This window comes from Rhinatrema bivittatum, chromosome 3 (assembly GCF_901001135.1).
Source record: "Rhinatrema bivittatum chromosome 3, aRhiBiv1.1, whole genome shotgun sequence".
Taxonomy (NCBI): Eukaryota; Metazoa; Chordata; class Amphibia; order Gymnophiona; family Rhinatrematidae; genus Rhinatrema; species Rhinatrema bivittatum.
Window position 1 is genome coordinate 30,189,083 of NC_042617.1, and position 16,454 is coordinate 30,205,536.

At 52.4% G+C, this 16,454-nt stretch overlaps 1 protein-coding gene across 1 annotated transcript in view; it reads left to right on the top strand.

Moving 5' to 3' along the window:
* Positions 1-3,500: 3,500 nt before the first annotated feature.
* ITPKB (inositol-trisphosphate 3-kinase B) overlaps positions 3,501-16,454 on the top strand; it is a 337,082-nt gene continuing 324,128 nt past the window's right edge. The window contains exons 1-2 of the mRNA XM_029593044.1: positions 3,501-3,737; positions 6,951-8,097. Of these exons, the coding sequence (XP_029448904.1) occupies positions 7,108-8,097 (990 nt within the window). The 5' untranslated portion in view covers positions 3,501-3,737; positions 6,951-7,107. The remainder of the gene's footprint in view (positions 3,738-6,950; positions 8,098-16,454) is intronic.

Genomic DNA, 16,454 nt, shown 5'->3' on the forward strand with positions numbered 1-16,454 from the left:
TCTCTCTCAGTAGTCAATCCATTTTCTACTACCACACAGTACACTGCAGCTCAGTGTGCACTCTCTACTACCACACTTCCTGCACTTCACAGTATTTCCCCGTCCTTGGACGAGCTTTTACTACTAGTACAGAATAAAAGACCACAAATTACAAATGTGGAGACATAAACTGGAATGGAAAACTCAAAACAGCCAATCTGCATGCAGTGGAAAACTGGAGAACTAGAAACAGAAATACATTTGCTCCTGCACCAAGCTTGGTACAAAGACTGAAGAAATGCTCATTCCCCAGACTGACATATGGTTCTTGCGCCCGTCATGCCTCCTCCATCATCCTCACCTCCCTGGCTATCATTCCCAACCCTCCCTGCCCCCAGTATACTCTTCCCCGTGCTCCCTCTCTTCCCTACTCTACTCTCCCTGCCCCCTTCTTGCCCAGCTACCCCCAACCCCCTCTTTCCCACTTAACAACCCCCACCCTCCTTCTATTTTCCACTTCTCCCTGCCCAGCATCCTCAACCTCCTTTTCCCGCCCCCTACAGGGTGAAGAGAGCATCAGCAGCAGGGTTGCCAACCTGCTTATTTCCCGTGAGTTTGGCTTTTTTTTACCTAGTGGTTCGTTTTTTGTTTTTTTTTTCAATTTGCGGGTTGCTATTGGATTTTTTTTTTCTGTCAATCGTGGGTTTTTTGGGCTTGGTGGGTGGGTCTTGAGCAAAGCTGTCCCTGTGATTGGCTGCTGCTGCCGATGAGGCCTGTCCACCATCGGAGGTGCACGTGGGCAGACAGGCACTCACGGCAAGCAATAGCTCTGGTGACCCAAGAAGATTTTATGCAGCGCAGCAGGCTTGAAGGCTGAAGGGAATGAAGCATTTAACTGGCAATAGTCAAAAAGAAGAGGTACCTGGAGGGGGAGGAATGAGTGTGCTGGGAGGGGGAATGACTTGGGGGGGGGGCAGACATGCTTGGGGGAGGGGAATGAGCTTGAGGGGGCCGGACATATGCGTGGGGGAGGGGTATGAGTGTGTGGGGGACAGACATGTGCTTGGGGGAGGGGGATGAGTGTGAGGGGGCCAGACATGTGCTTGGGGGAGGGGGATGAGTGTGTGGGGGGGCAGACATGTGCTTGGGGGAGGGGGATGAGTGTGTGGGGGCCAGACATGTGCTTGGGGGAGGGGGATGAGTGTGTGGGGGCCAGACATGTGCTTGGGGGAGGGGGATGAGTGTGTGGGGGCCAGACATGTGCTTGGGGGAGGGGGATGAGTGTGTGGGGGCCAGACATGTGCTTGGGGGGGGGGGATGAGTGTGTGGGGGACAGACATGTGCTTGGGGGAGGGGGATGAGTGTGTGGGGACAGACATGTGCTTGGGGGAGGGGGATGAGTGTGTGGGGGACAGACATGTGCTTGGGGGAGGGGGATGAGTGTGTGGGGGCCAGACATGTGCTTGGGGGAGGGGGATGAGTGTGTGGGGGCCAGACTTGGGGGAGGGGGATGAGTGTGTGGGGGCCAGACATGTGCTTGGGGGAGGGGGATGAGTGTGTGGGGGACAGACATGTGCTTGGGGGAGGGGGATGAGTGTGTGGGGGCCAGACATGTGCTTGGGGGAGGGGGATGAGTGTGTGGGGCCAGACTTGGGGGAGGGGGATGAGTGTGTGGGGGCCAGACATGTGCTTGGGAGAGGGGGATGAGTGTGTGTGGGCCAGACATGTGCTTGGGGGAGGGGGATGAGTGTGTGGGGGACAGACATGTGCTTGGGGGAGGGGTATGAGTGTGAGGGGGACAGACATGTGCTTGGGGGAGGGGTATGAGTGTGTGGGGGACAGACATGTGCTTGGGGGAGGGGTATGAGTGTGTGGGGGCCAGACATGTGCTTGGGGGAGGGGGATGAGTGTGGGGGCCAGACATGTGCTTGGGGGAGGGGGATGTGTGTGTGGGGGCCAGACATGTGCTTGGGGGAGGGGGATGAGTGTGTGGGGGCCAGACATGTGCTTGGGGGAGGGGGATGAGTGTGTGGGGGCCAGACATGTGCTTGGGGGAGGGGGATGAGTGTGTTGGGGCCAGACATGTGCTTGGGGGAGGGGGATGAGTGTGTGGGGGGCCAGACATGTGCTTGGGGGAGGGGGATGAGTGTGTGGGGGCCAGACATGTGCTTGGGGGAGGGGGATGAGTGTGGGGGCCAGACATGTGCATGGGGGGGGGGGGGATCAGTGTGAGGGGCCATTCTTTTTTTTGTTTCACTTTGAAGGAGCCACAGAGTTCAGTGAGTGAGACTGGAGTGCTGGTGCACCAGTTAACCGTACAACTGGCCTGCATGGGAGGGTGGCTAGATAGAAGCCAGTACTGAATAGTGAATTGTGAGTTTAAAAATGTACTTTTAGCACATACTGCCTGGAACAATCTGTATAATGTCATGTAATCCTCAAAAATCTGATGGACATTTTAGTGAGTTATTACAAGCCACTGTGTTTCCTCCATTACACTCACAAAAGTATTTTTTAAGTGTTTTCTATGTATAAACACCTAATAAAAGTAGTTTTAATCTCATGTGTTTTGGGCTTTTTTGAGGCTTGGTTTTTTTTTTTTTTTTTTGAAAACAGTGCTTGTTCTTTCATGAAAACCTGGCAACCCTGAAAGCAGTATCACGCCCAGCGCTGGGACATAAATTTGGAGTAGCCCTGGGGTCCAGAAGAGCAGGAGTTGGCGATGTCTTGATCTGATCTGAAGGAAGGAGGAAACGGCCTTCCAGTGGGGCCTCCTGTCAGACTCAATAAAAGGAGGTGTCGGCCAACTCCCACCCAAGCCTCCTGCTGGTCCTGTGGCAGCAGCAGTGCCTCCCCACACACCTGCCCAGGGCCACCGAAGCCCGGACGTGGGAGGAGAGCCTGTGGCTGGGAACCCAGGAGGTAAGCAACCCAATGCGAGATAAACATGTGCTTAGCCAAAGCTCCGGCAGGTGCTGGTGCCAGCTCTGCTCTTAATGGTGAAGGCGGGAAAGAAGGGCAAAAAAAAAAACCACCCCACTAAAATTTGCGATGGTCATGACCTTTAAGGAATTGTTATTTTGTGTTTACTGTGTAAAAGAAAAGGAGGTCCGTGCAACAGCTGCAGAAAACCTTTCCGCGTGCTGAGCTTCCCATTCACGTTGTACCTCCTTGCTTTTTAACCTATATGCGTTTGAAAAAAAAAATAAATGCAACTTGTTAAAAATACGTCCCCACTTTAAACCCCCCCACCCTTCTCCACTTGCAGCAAAGGCGTGCAACAGGAGCCGAAAGAAATTTAAAATATAAGCCAGCAAGAATCAGCCGAGCTGTGGAAAATAGATCACATATCTTGAAGTGGCTTTTTTTTTTTTCTCTCAAATCTTGGTTAACAATGGAAACTTTCTGAACGGTTTCCCTCCAGCGGTCCAGCCGAGCGCCAGAGAGTGAGAGAGAGCGAGTCTTGTTCCGCTGAGTTCAACCCCAGACAGACTCACAACTTCCTTCCTGTCTTTTTTTTTTTTTTAACTGCACATTGAACAAACATTGAGGAAAGTGAGCTGAAACTTGCAGGCTGATCCCAGCGCCGGAGCATCAGGAAGGCGCCCAGCGGACCTGCAAAACCGTGCTCGCCACTCATCTGGACTGGCCCGGGAAGAGGAAACGGGAGCTGCTCGGGGGAGGCGATCACCTCCCCCCCTGCTGGTTTTAATCCTCCCAGGACCCTGCCCCCCCTGCCACAGCCGCTGACCTCTCAGGTAGGGAGCGCAGGGAAGTGTTTTGGGTTTTTTTGCACCTAATTCCCAGCAGAGACGAGGAGCATGCTTTTTTTTTTTTTTTTTGCAGAGAAGACGCTTTAGGAGGGAAATACAAGGCTGCCCGATTCTGGATTTATATTCGGATTTGATTACAAGTGGGAAGGGGGAGATTAAAAACAAACAAACAAAAAACTGACCACTTGGCCGTTCTCTCTGCCTGGCCTTTTCGTATCGCTGAGGCCGGACATGGAGAGAGAATGCTCTCTGACACTTGCTTCGGTTTTCTCTTTTTTCCAATCGTCCTGTTTTTTGGGTTTTTTTGCAGAGTTAAGAGGGGTTGCGAATGCAGCCGCAGACCGTGAGGGTCAGAGCAGGAATGCCAGCAATGCATCTTTAGAAAAAGAGCTCCAGTTGGGCTGGAGAGAGCCAAGGGAAGGGGGGAAGGGGCTGCAGGGGACCGAGCCAGCCCGGCTGTCAGACCCACTGGACGTTTGGCAGGAGAGTTTTACTACGTTAAAGAGAAAAGTAATAAAACCCTCGCTCCCGGAGACGCTTGTAGCGGACGTAACGTACACAAACGGAAGTCTCTGTGCATCATAAAGAGATCTTAGGGGAGGAAAATAAAATAGAAAAGAAACAATTAAAGACATCCATGGCTTGAAGCCGCAATGGCCGAGGTGACAGGCCTGGAGCAAGGGGGAAGAGCTCGTGCACGGATCGTGCTGAGACCGGGGCACGACCTGTCAGGGGGGAAAGGCTAGGGTCAGGTCTGAGAACGGGGCAGGACACCATGCCCCCCCCCCCCCCCCAACACACACTGAACCCAAGCCACACACACACACACACTGAACCCATGCCACACACACACACACATACACTGAACCCACGCCACACACACACACACACTGAACCCATGTCATACCCATACACAGTGAACCCATGCCACACACACACACACACATACACTGAACCCATGCCACACACACACATACACTGAACCCATGCCACACACACACACACACACACACTGAACCCATGCCACACACACACACACTGAACCCATGTCACACACACACACACACACACTGAACCCATGCCACACACACACATACACACACACACTGAACCCAAGCCATACACATACACACTGAACCCATGTCATACACATACACAGTGAACCCATGCCACACACACACACTGAACCCAAGCCACACACACACACACACTGAACCCATGTCATACACATACACAGTGAACCCATGCCACACACACTGAACCCATGTCATACACATACACAGTGAACCCATGCCACACACACACACACATACACTGAACCCATGCCACACACACACACACTGAACCCATGCCACACACACACACACACTGAACCCATGCCGCCCCCCCACACACACACACTGAACCCATGCGACACTCACTGAACCCATGCCACACACACACACACTGAACCCATGCCACACACACACACTGAACCCATGTCATACACGGAACCCATGCCACACACTTGTTGCCCTAGCCATAAGTACAGAAATTATGTACAACACACACACACTGAACCCATGTCATACACACACACACACTGAACCCATGCCACAAACACACACACTGAACCCATGCCACACACACACACACACACACACACACACACTGAACCCATGTTATAAACACACACACTGAACCCATGCCACACACACTGAACCCATGCCACACACACACACACTGAACCCATGTTATAAACACACACACACACACTGAACCCATGCCACACACACTGAACCCATGCCACACACACACACACTGAACCCATGTTATAAACACACACACACACACTGAACCCATGCCACACACACTGAACCCATGCCACACACACACACACTGAACCCATGTCATACACACACAATGAACCCATTTCTGTGGGCGTAAGGGCAGGCAGAGCCGAGGAAAGGGCTACAACGGGCCACTTCGGCAATGGGAGGATAACCCCCCTCCCCCACGTGCATCTGGTGCCAGGCAGCAGTCAGACGCACAGAAAGGGTCAGGGCCACACTTGCACACTGGCAGCCTTTCATGCCAAGAAACAATACAGAGATTCAGATGTGTAAGGAATCCGGCATTCACGCACACAAAAATCAAGTTACGGTTAAAAAAAAATAGAAAATTCACGGTTAAGTCATAGGTGGCTATTTCGGGTACGGCAGAGACCTGTCGCCGGGTTTCTATTGATTGAAAAAAAAAAAACAAACGGAACAAGTGACAAGGATGGTTTACGGTCGCTTCCGTTTTGAGTTATAAGCCCTGTGACGAGTAGCGGGGTGGGCCTGGGAATCTAGCGTGCAACTCGCCCTTAAATCCCCGCAAACGCAAACCCTCAGCGCTGCGCTCAGGAGTAGCGCTAAGGGCATGCACACCTGTTATGTACGGCACCTTTACAACAGGCTGCCAAAAACAAAAAGTACACATTAGGAGTTATTCAATTAAGATATTTTTTCCCATCGAGACAGAGTGGAGGAAAATAGCTTTTTTATTTTATAAGACCCATTGCAGATTTTCCTCCTGTCTTGGTGCGGGGGGGTCGGCAATGTGATAGTTGGGTTCAGTGAATCCCTCTATCTGAACACAGGCACGGGCGGAAAAAGTTTAAATCGGACCCAAGGTGCATCCTGTGCGACGATCACATAGCGAATTGCTACAAGGAGTCTCCAGAGGTTAACAAAAACGAAACAAAACACCCGCCTTGCCATAGTTGAAAAGGGCAGGTAGCGGCTGTTAAAGTCCTGGTGGTGCAGATGTTAGGGGGGAGACTGGAGCCTAACATTAGGGATGCTTAGCAGATGTTGGGCTCGGACCGGGTGTCTTTAAGGCTTGCTACGGCGCCGCCGCTCTTTTGACTGAGAAGCAGGGGACGTGTTTCACTAGCACTGTGTGTGTGTATATATATATCGCCCTTTTAATAATAACTCGCAGGCACCGGAACGCACACGTCTTCTGGGCGGCGGACTGTGCTGTCCACCAAGAGCGGGGGGGGGGGGTGGGCAGGGACTTTAATGAACACGGCAGATCGTAGAAACCGGGTGGCGGGGATCGTCTTTGGCTGACAGCTCCCATCTGACTCTCACACACACACACGTGCGCCGGCTGCTCCCTGCGGACTCTTCTCATTCGCTTCTCTCTCTCTCTCTCTTTGCTCCCTGACAGCGGATTTGTTTATGGAGGTTTGGCCGGGACGCCCCGCCGAAGCCATGCAGCCGTCGTCCGCGCCCGGAGGACACCGGGAGGGTCTCCGCGGCTGAGCCGGGCGGGGTACCCCGCCGCTCCCCCCGCGCCCCGCTCTCTCCATCGCGCCCGCACTACTATGGCCGCCTACTGCTACGCGCTCAACAGCCTGCTGATGATGAACAAGAGCGGCGGCGACCCGAAGACTGCGAGCGGCGGCGGCAACAAGACGCCCCCGAACTGCCGACGCCCGTTGCTGCCGGTGCCCGACCGGCACAGCGCCCACTGCCCGGTGCTGCTGAGCGGGGGCCGCTACAGCCCGGGGTCCCCCGGCCTCGCCTTCCTCTTCCCGGGCCCGGCGGAGGCGCCGCGGGGCGGCCAGGGCTGGGGGGGCCGGCAGCGGGAGGACGGGCTGCCCCCCACCTCCCCCGATGCGCAGCGGCGGGGCGGAGGGGAGCCGGGCCGGAGGCGGGCGGCGCGGATCCAGCGGGAGCTGCTGAACGTGCAGGTGACGGAGAAGGTCGGGCTCTTCGAGGCGCACATCCAGGCGCAGGGCACCGGCGCCACGCCCCAGCGCAGCCCGCGGCTCCTCCGCAGGTCCCCGTCCCCGCTCCGCCTGCCAGGAGCCGCCGGCAGCCGCCCGCCGGACACTGAGCGCCCGCAGCATCGGACCGGGGGAGGGAGCGCCGAACCCCCCCAGCCGGTGTCGGGGGGCCCATCACCCCACAAGCGGGAGCCGGAGCTAGGGAGCCCATCATACCGCCATCAGGAGCCGGAGGCCGGGTCGCCCGCTCAACGGGAGCCGCAGAGCCAAGGCAGGGACTGCGGCGAGGCGCCGCAGGGGAGCCCCGGTGGCCGGGGCACGGAGGCGGGCGCCAGGGACCTGGGCAGCATCATCCCGTCGGTGATCATCACCAAGCACGGGGCGCTGGAGGACGGGCCGGGGGAGGCCGGCAGCCCCACCCGCCTGACCGCGCCCCCGCGGAAGTTCTCCTCTTCCTCCGCCTCCTCCACCGGCTTCTCCTCGTCCTGGGAGGATTCCGAGGAGGAGATCTCCAGCGACCCCGAGCGAGCTTCGGACCCGACCCCGGCCTTCCTGCAGACCATCGAGCCGCCCAAACCCCGCGTGGTGAGTGTCCCCTCCTTACCAGCATTAAGTCTTAATGATATGGCTGTACCTAGAGATCAGAACAATCGCCCATTCCCCAGCTCTGCAGCACTGCGGGAATAGGCGACTGTTTCCTTTGGGAGCAGAGCTACAGAAGAATTCCTCTCACCCCCCCTCTCTGGCACTTAGAGCCGCGGTGTAATTTGTGAATGAATGCATTGAGGTCTCCAGTGACAGCCAAAGGGGCTGCAAGGAAGGCCCTAACCTAGACAGGGCGGCGCTGAGCAAGGGCCCCTTTGACTGCGATTAAGAACCTGCACCAATAAGGAGAAGTTAATACCCTACCAGTCGACCCCTAGTAACAACGAGGGACTGAACCCCTCCATGTTAAAGAAAAACAACCCCCAACTCCTCTTACAAAAGGGGACCTAGAATGTGTAACTTAAGAGAGCCCCACACAACCTCGGACACCTTAGCAGGAAAGGAGCAGCTCTAGGCCTGCAGCAGCAGCAGCACAGCTGGCAGGAGGCAGAGAGGTGTAGGATTAAACCCAAATTCTGGTGAGGTTCCCAAAACTCTGCAGCTTAGGGAGGGGGGGGGGGGTGCTGCTGGCTCTAACCTGCTCTCTTAATTGCTGCCTGGTCACCTGGAAGTGTCTGCCAATACACAGGACCAGAAGCTTTTCATTAAAAAAAAAAAAAAAAAAAAAATTAGCCACCCCTCTTCCAGAGTCCCATATATACATACTGTGTGCATTATTGGTGCTGCCTGAAATCCTGTTATGCTGCATCCGTGCAATCTAAGAATAGGACACTGACACAATTCCTTCAAAAAAAAACCCCCAAAAACTGGAGTTTTGGTCGGTTGTGACACCTTTTATTGATTTGGAGGTTCTTAGGGCACACAGAAAATCCCTCTTTTCAGTACAAGTTCCCACAGCAAATAAAAGGAGAACAAATTATTGATGCCTTTTAACCCCCAGTAATAACCATTTTTGGCATCACTCATTTTCACATGGGACCCTCCTAGAAAAATAAAAGGGTTTCCACGGGGCAGGGTGAAATTAGCAAACAAAGACGAACACAAGAACAATGTTATTGGACACTCTACTTAACATTAGTTTAAACCAAGCAATGCAATAATTAAAATACATTGTTGGATAGGCTTCGGCCAGATGCATCCCCTCAGTTAGGTCAGTAGTTTGTTACGCACTGGGGGATATTTCACGCAACCCGATTGGTTAAGATCAGCTCACATGGACTTGGATTGCCAGCAAGACAGCGGCCACCATTAGGGTGGGACAGTAGTGCACCTTTATTGACACATGGCCTCATCTTGCTTAGCTACCCCTGCTGGAAAAAAAATGTAACAGAGGTACAAAGCTTAATGGTAAAATCAAAGGCTTCCTACTGTATTTGGGACAGTGGCAGCAGATGTTTACTCTGGGATTCAGAAGTCACCGTATTTTGCTAAATAGCACATGTCACTATGGCCCCTGTTTGGAGAAATACAGGGACAGGCAAAAAAAAAAAATAATAATCATAATGCACAGGAGTAAATATCCATAAACAGAGCTGGCCCAGATGAGAAAAATAGTGCTACGGGCCGAGTATCTGCAGACACTTGACTAGTTTAGGCAGCAGAGGTGTTTTGCAGAAGAAGGCGTGTTGGCTTCTGTCCCTATCTGTCTCTTCCAAGGCTTGCACGGTCACACACTGTCCTGTGCACGGTGCGAGAAGAAGTGAAGCTCTGAGCCTGTTCTCTAATCACACCAGAAACAGGCATTCTGCGGGGGTGGGGCAGGGAGGGGGAGGGGTTCACGTCACCATTTGGTTTACCCTTGGGGAAGACTCAGCCTACTGGTGATTTTATATTCCGCATCTAGCAAGATGCTCAGCTCTCCCCTGAATTTGTCCCCTCTTGATTTTTTTTTTGTCCCACTCTGAGTTGGTATAAACTCCCCCTTACTTGACTCATAGGCATATTGGGAGTACAGTAATTCTGAATTAATGCAGTTTGTACATTTTGCTTTCTCTCGGGGCTTTTCCCCTTTTTATGCTCCTTGATTTAGCCCAATCATTGCAGCCATGGTGCTTTGACTCTGGGCCACAGATTGCAGTGCGTTCTGGACCCGAGGGCCGTGTGCCCCTTGAGCCCAGCCGGTTCCTTGTCTCTGTTGCACGTTCCCTGCCCGGGATCCCAAGCCTGGCCTGAGGAGTGAGAGCTCTGGGACCAAAACCCCTGGATCACCCAGGAGTCGGTCCCCCCTTCTGTAATACTTCAATATTTCCAAATAGTTTTTGTAAAGTTAGGGCTGGCTCAGGGCTGTTCTAAAGCATTTTTTTTTGTTTTTTTTGGTTCTGCTGTTAACAAAATAAGAAAATCCCCTTTGCATTCCCGGGCCTTCTGTTTTGTTTGTGCAGTGCGCTCAGTTTGCGTCAGGGCTATGTCGTCCCAGTTCGGGCAAGGAGAGGAGCAGAAAAAGCAGCCTCCCTGCTGGCAAGTGGCAGCAGCCTCAGCGGTTTCTGGGCCTGCCTCACCTAGCTGGGTTTGTCTGGCAGGTTACTCGGGGGACCTAGCGGGGCTGGATGTTCGGGTAGCAGCCATGCTGTTTAGATTATTACAAAGCTTTATGGTTGTACCTGGGGCGGGAGGGGTGCAGAGTGTGAACTACGTGGGGGATCTTCTATGTCCCGGGCCCGTGCTTCCAAGGGCCCCTGCTCTGCTGTGGTGGTCCTGCCCCTGACGTCGCTCCGGAGCGCCCACGGGCCAGGAGCTGCAGCAGGCGGCAGGTTAGAGGTTTTTTTGGCCCCTCCCCCCGCTCTACATTATTATTATTGGAGGGACCCACCACTTTTCAGTTTTTTTTGGGAGGGGGCTCTACTCTGGGTCTGTCGCCCCCCTCCACGCCCTGCACCCTCTAGGCCAGGGTTGGGCAAGTCCGGTCCTCGAGGGCTGCAAACCAGTCGGGTTTTCAGGATACCCCTAATGAATATGCATGAAATAGATTTGCATACAACTGAGGCAGTGTGTATGCAGGTCTCTCTCATATGCATATTCATTAGGGATATCCTGAAAACCCGACTGGTTTGCAGCCCTCGAGGACCGGAATTGCCCAACCCCTGCTCTAGGCCAAGGTCAGCCCTGTAGAGTACAAAGGAAGATGACAAACATTGTCCTGGATAAGGAGGGATGTGTTTTTTTACAAGGTCGCTGCTTTATGACTGTGAGCTGAGATATATCCTTAGCGGCGTGGACACGGATAACTGGGCAGATGGAATGAGTCGGTTAGTTGTTTTTTTTGTATGCTGTCATCTACTTTATTATGTCACTCTATGGGGCGCACACTGAGTGTGTGCTCTCCATCCCTGCAGGTGCTCCTCCCCCCCCCCCCCCCCCCCCCCCCCCCCCCGCAGGCTTCCCTGTTTAGAAAAGAAATGAGTGAGGAAAGGGGAGGATCAGGATCACACGCTCACCATGTCCCATGCTGCTAAGCCTTCCCGAAGAGCTTACAATTTCGTTTGGAGAACAGGAAGTTTAAGTGACTTTGCTCAAGGTCACGCAGTGAGTGATAGGGGAACTGAAGCAGAGTTTTTGGTCTCCTCCTTTACTCATAATAGGACTGTAGCAACAATAGTAATGATGGGGCTTATTCCTCTTCCAAGCCGTTCTGCGGTTCAGGCATTAGAAGGGTGCTGACAGGTCATGCACCGTAGAGACGGCTGCTAATTTTATGCAGGGTCTGCAATCCCAGCCGACAGATCCAGGCTTCATTTTAGGGAGTTCCTGTGGGTATTTTTTTTTTTTGCTAGAGCTTAGGAATTAAAAGCAATTAAATCAAGTCTTTTGGGCTAACAGACGCACAGAGGATGTAGAAAAGATTAGAATCTCTCGTCCCTCCCCCACACCCCTTCAGGAATCCAAATTTAACAATGGACAGTTTGAAGGACGGCTGGACTGAAGTTGCTGACGCCGGCACCAGAAATCTGTGCTTCTGATGTTTCTCTGACTTTGCCGTCTATGCCTGCTGGTGTTGCTCCCACACTGGTATTTCTCCGACACCGGTGTTGCTCCCACACCAGTGTTTCTCTGGCTCTGTGTTTTGTTTTTTTTTTCCTTGGGCGCTGGGGTTTTCTCAGTCTCTTTCCTCAACACCGTGTTGGTGGATGTGAATTATCAAAGGACTTTTCTCACTCCGAGACCATGGTTAAAACCAGATCTGATACATCAGGCCGTGTCGTGGGTGATCCCTGAAGGTTGGATAAAAGGCCACCAAGTTCAGTGTCGCTGCAGATGCTCTCTCTGTGCCTGTGGGAGTCAGATGGCTTTCTTCTGCCCTATTGTTTCATCAAGAGACCCTGCTCAGATCCTCATCCTGCCCCCCTTTTTTTTTTTTGTCTCCTCTCCTTGTTGTGCATTTTATTTTCACGTTGATTTTGAAGACAGTTTTCAATTTGCCTTTACTGTCTCCCAGCTCAGAGAGGCTGAAACTCAGCCACAGAGAAATGAAGGGAGAAAGTGGGCAGGGCAGGAAAAGAAGGCCGAGCCCAGCAGGAAAATGTTTATTCTTGCCTTGCTCACGACACCTGAAGAAGGGGGGCCAAGGCGACCCTCCAAAAATCATGTATGGCACCGTCTTTTTGTGTTGGGCCTGTGTAAAAATATTGCAAACAGCGGAGATTTAAGTTTTCCGCAGGACCGATGGGGGCTTCAGAAACCCTTGCCGGCTGACATTAGGGATCCAGAATTTTGCGTCAGGTCCAGCTAGTGACTGTTGATGCATATAATTTGGGAATCACCCTTTCTGGGTGTTGTCATCTCACTCCAGATGGCTCTGGTCAGGACAGAATATTGTGTACCCAATGATGGATTAAAGGGGGAGAGGGCAGAATGGTGGGAGGCGCTGGGCCCAAGCCTAGAGGCATCCCATACAGGGTGCGATGAAGGGTAAGGACAGAAAACTATGGGCCCAGGTCACCCTTAATCCATCCCTATCTGTACTACCTGCCCCTACAGCTGTCCGTGAACACCTTGGTTGTCTGTGAATCATTTCGCTGGTAACTGAATAGCTTGTCTCAGAGTGGGTAACAGAGAACAGAAAATGATTGCCCACAGACGTCTGTCGGATAACAAACCATGAATGATTTAACGCAGTTTATTAACTAGATTGAGCACAGTTCTGTTGAGACACCAAAGCAGTTTACAAAAACTAATAGGCTAAGACAGCATCTTGTAGCCAGGCAGGGCCAGCTTGGTGGTGTGAGGCTGGCACAGAGTCTGGGCAAGCAAAGGCTCAGATCTTGGATAGGTGTTGCAGCCTAGTTTGAGGGAATGGCCAGGGGCACGTGCCTCCCCTCTCACTCCCAGTGAGAGAGTGTTCCTCTGTAAAGCAGCCAAGGTAGCTGAAAGGTACTGCAGCGATGCAAATTAATTGCTATTGTTGGAATGTAAATGAAGGAGTTTTCCCAAACAAGGCATCATGGCTGCCTCAAAGCTCCCTTCCGTGGCCCATGTTTTGCATCTAGGCGATGGTGACTGTAGACTCTGTGCTTTCCAGGCTCCAGGATAAATCTTCTCTCCAGACACAGAAGGGGATCATATATCCAGGGCACCCTGGAGTTTCCCTTTGCCCCGCCATATTTGTCTCCTTGGCTGACTCCAGTCCCTTTGTGGCTCAGTTAAGTGAAATCCGCTGCGCATTCAGCACATGTCCTGTCCTTAGCAGCTCTCACCCGACAATAGAGTAATAACTTTCTTACCAGCCAAGTTAAATGCATGGCAACACAGGAAGAAAGAGACAGCTAATTTTAAGGAAGAAGGGATTCCGGTATCTAGTGATTAGCGCATACTCAGATCCCTTGTACTGCAGAACCCAAACCGGTGCTTTAGCTGGCATCTGCCAAGACCCAAACTTCCTCAGCTCTGCTTTTCCTACTGGGGTGTATATTGACAGCAGAGTTTAGATTTGCAGGTGGTCCTTGTGTTTCCCCGTCATTTGGAGGGCTAGGGAGGGGGTTTGCGGGCTGAGGTTGTTTAGTAAGTAAGTACATCTGAAGGTGCCATTGTGTTAAAGGCCTTAGTAAGTGATACGTGGCTGTGTTTTGATATGCTGCTTGGATTCACGGAGCACTGTGTGGTGAGTTGGTTTCAGTTCCTAAGAGGTGCTGCAAGTCGCCACATGTCTTTGCTTGACTGTGTCATGATACTTTCACGAGCGCAAGTGGGTGGCCAGGCAACAAGTGGCACGTCTGTAACACAGGGCGGATTGCTGAGATTGTTTTGTGTAGTACTTACAGCATTTGCTAAAAGCAGTGATCCTCGGTCTTTTTTTCTATCAGGATACACCTGACTGACGATGCTCACACGCATGACCCGCTGAACACATGGCCATCACGGGGCTCAATGTAAACACATACTCTGCATCCACAGGAGTCCCCCAACCCCCAACGATGGGTGCAGAACAGAATTAAGATATTTCCCCAAACAACTCACTATACAAAAAAGATATTCTGACTCGGGTGTCAAAAAAACCCCAAACATTGAGCACATGTGTAGCAAACCTTCCATACCATAGTAGCACTAATTCCAAGGACTCAAACAGCAGTAGCCCTACTTATGAAAAGGCAGCAGGGCCCCACCAATGCATGTCCTATTGAGAACACACAGCAAGTAAGACTGATATAAATCCTGCCTCACCTTGATCACAAACACAGTGTTATAACCCGCGGCTCACGGAACGGTCCCGTGAGCTGCCACCCTCACCAATGGTCTTTCCGACTCCGTCTCGTGTCTGGGAAGCTGCCCTCAGCTGATGCCGTCGAGAGCTGCCTTTGCTGCCAACGCCGTCACGATCCAGGCCCTGCTGGCAGCCTCCTTAGCACGCATGCACGACCCACATGGACTCTTATAAGGGCAGGAAAGTCCCTGTGGCGCTCTCGGACGACATCAGCTAATTTCCCCGTAAGGCCTCCTCAGATGTTCCTCAGCAACAGGTCCCCTAGTGTTCCTTGTGTTCCTAGTGTGTGTTGCTTCATTGTGTGCCTTGGTTCTTGCCTCGTCCGTGTCTTGCTCCTTGTCTTGTTTGTGCCTCTTCCTCGCCTTGTTCGTGCCTTGCCCTGATCTTGTCTCTCTAGTCCTTTGTCTTCCTGTTCCCCCTTCGGCTTGACTTCCTGGATTCTGACCTTGTCTGGGACCTAGGCCTGGTATCTGTATCTGTTATCTGCTGCTTTCCCCAGCCTTCACTTGGACTGGAGCTTTCATTCCTAGATAGCCCTAGGGATCCACCTGAGACCTGCCGGCCACCAGAATCCAGGGGCTCAGCCTGTGGGGAAGACGGCTGGTATCGGCGAAGATCCAGCCAGCCCCACCCAAGAGCTTCTCCGCCAGCTGTCGGTGTGAGTCTTAGTGGGCTCGCCCGCTTGGCAGCACCAATCACACCCCAGCACCAAGGGTCCACGTTACACACAGAACACAGACAGACTGACCTTCACCAAATCTTCTAACTATAACAAAGAGGAAAGTTGCCCCACACCTGCGTTCCTGGTATGCAAATGGAGCTCCACCCCTCTCCCTCCCTGTACTCTCCGGCTCCACCCCTTTCTCATTGAGTTCCACCTCTCACTTTCCCTGCCTTCGTCAACTCCCACCCACTCTAGCTCCACCTCTCTCTCTCTCTTTCTGTATTATCCAACCTCTTTCTACTACCACATGCACTCTCCGCCTCCGCCTCTCTCTCTCTCAATAGTCAGTCGTGCATTTTTGTCCTGGATCTCCTGAAAACCCGACAGGCCCAGGTGGTCCTTGAGAAATGGGCTGAGAGAATCCTGTCTGTTTCATAGAGCAGGGATGGGGGAACCTCTGGTCCTCAGGACCTTGGGTTTTTTTAGGAGCTCCCTGATGAATATGCATGAGATAAATTTGCATGCGGCTGAGGTGGTGTTGCCTCGGGCATATTCAGGAGAGACATCCTGGAAAGTGGCCCGTGGCTCTCCAGGAAGGGATCACCCCTGACGGGCAGCTTCCAGGGAAGGAGTTGATTTACTAAAAACTGCAAACCACCATATTTATATGTAGTGACCGGCAGGTCTGCAATGGGAAAGCTGCTCTTCGCCAGCAACAGGGCAGAAGTTCAGGGTTAAAATGAAAACGCTCAGGGAAGCCGATGTGAGAGCGGGTGAATAGTTCCCCCAGTCTGATTTAACACTGTCTCTTTCTCTCTCTCTCTCTTTTTGCTTATTCCGCCCTTAGATGCTGCTCCATAGTCGGGGACCTTTGTTTTCATTTTCTATTTTATTTTTGCTCGGAATTTCAATGTTATCATAATAATAATAATAAAAAAAAAAAATTGGAGGAAAAATGACTTTTCCACAGCTTTTTCT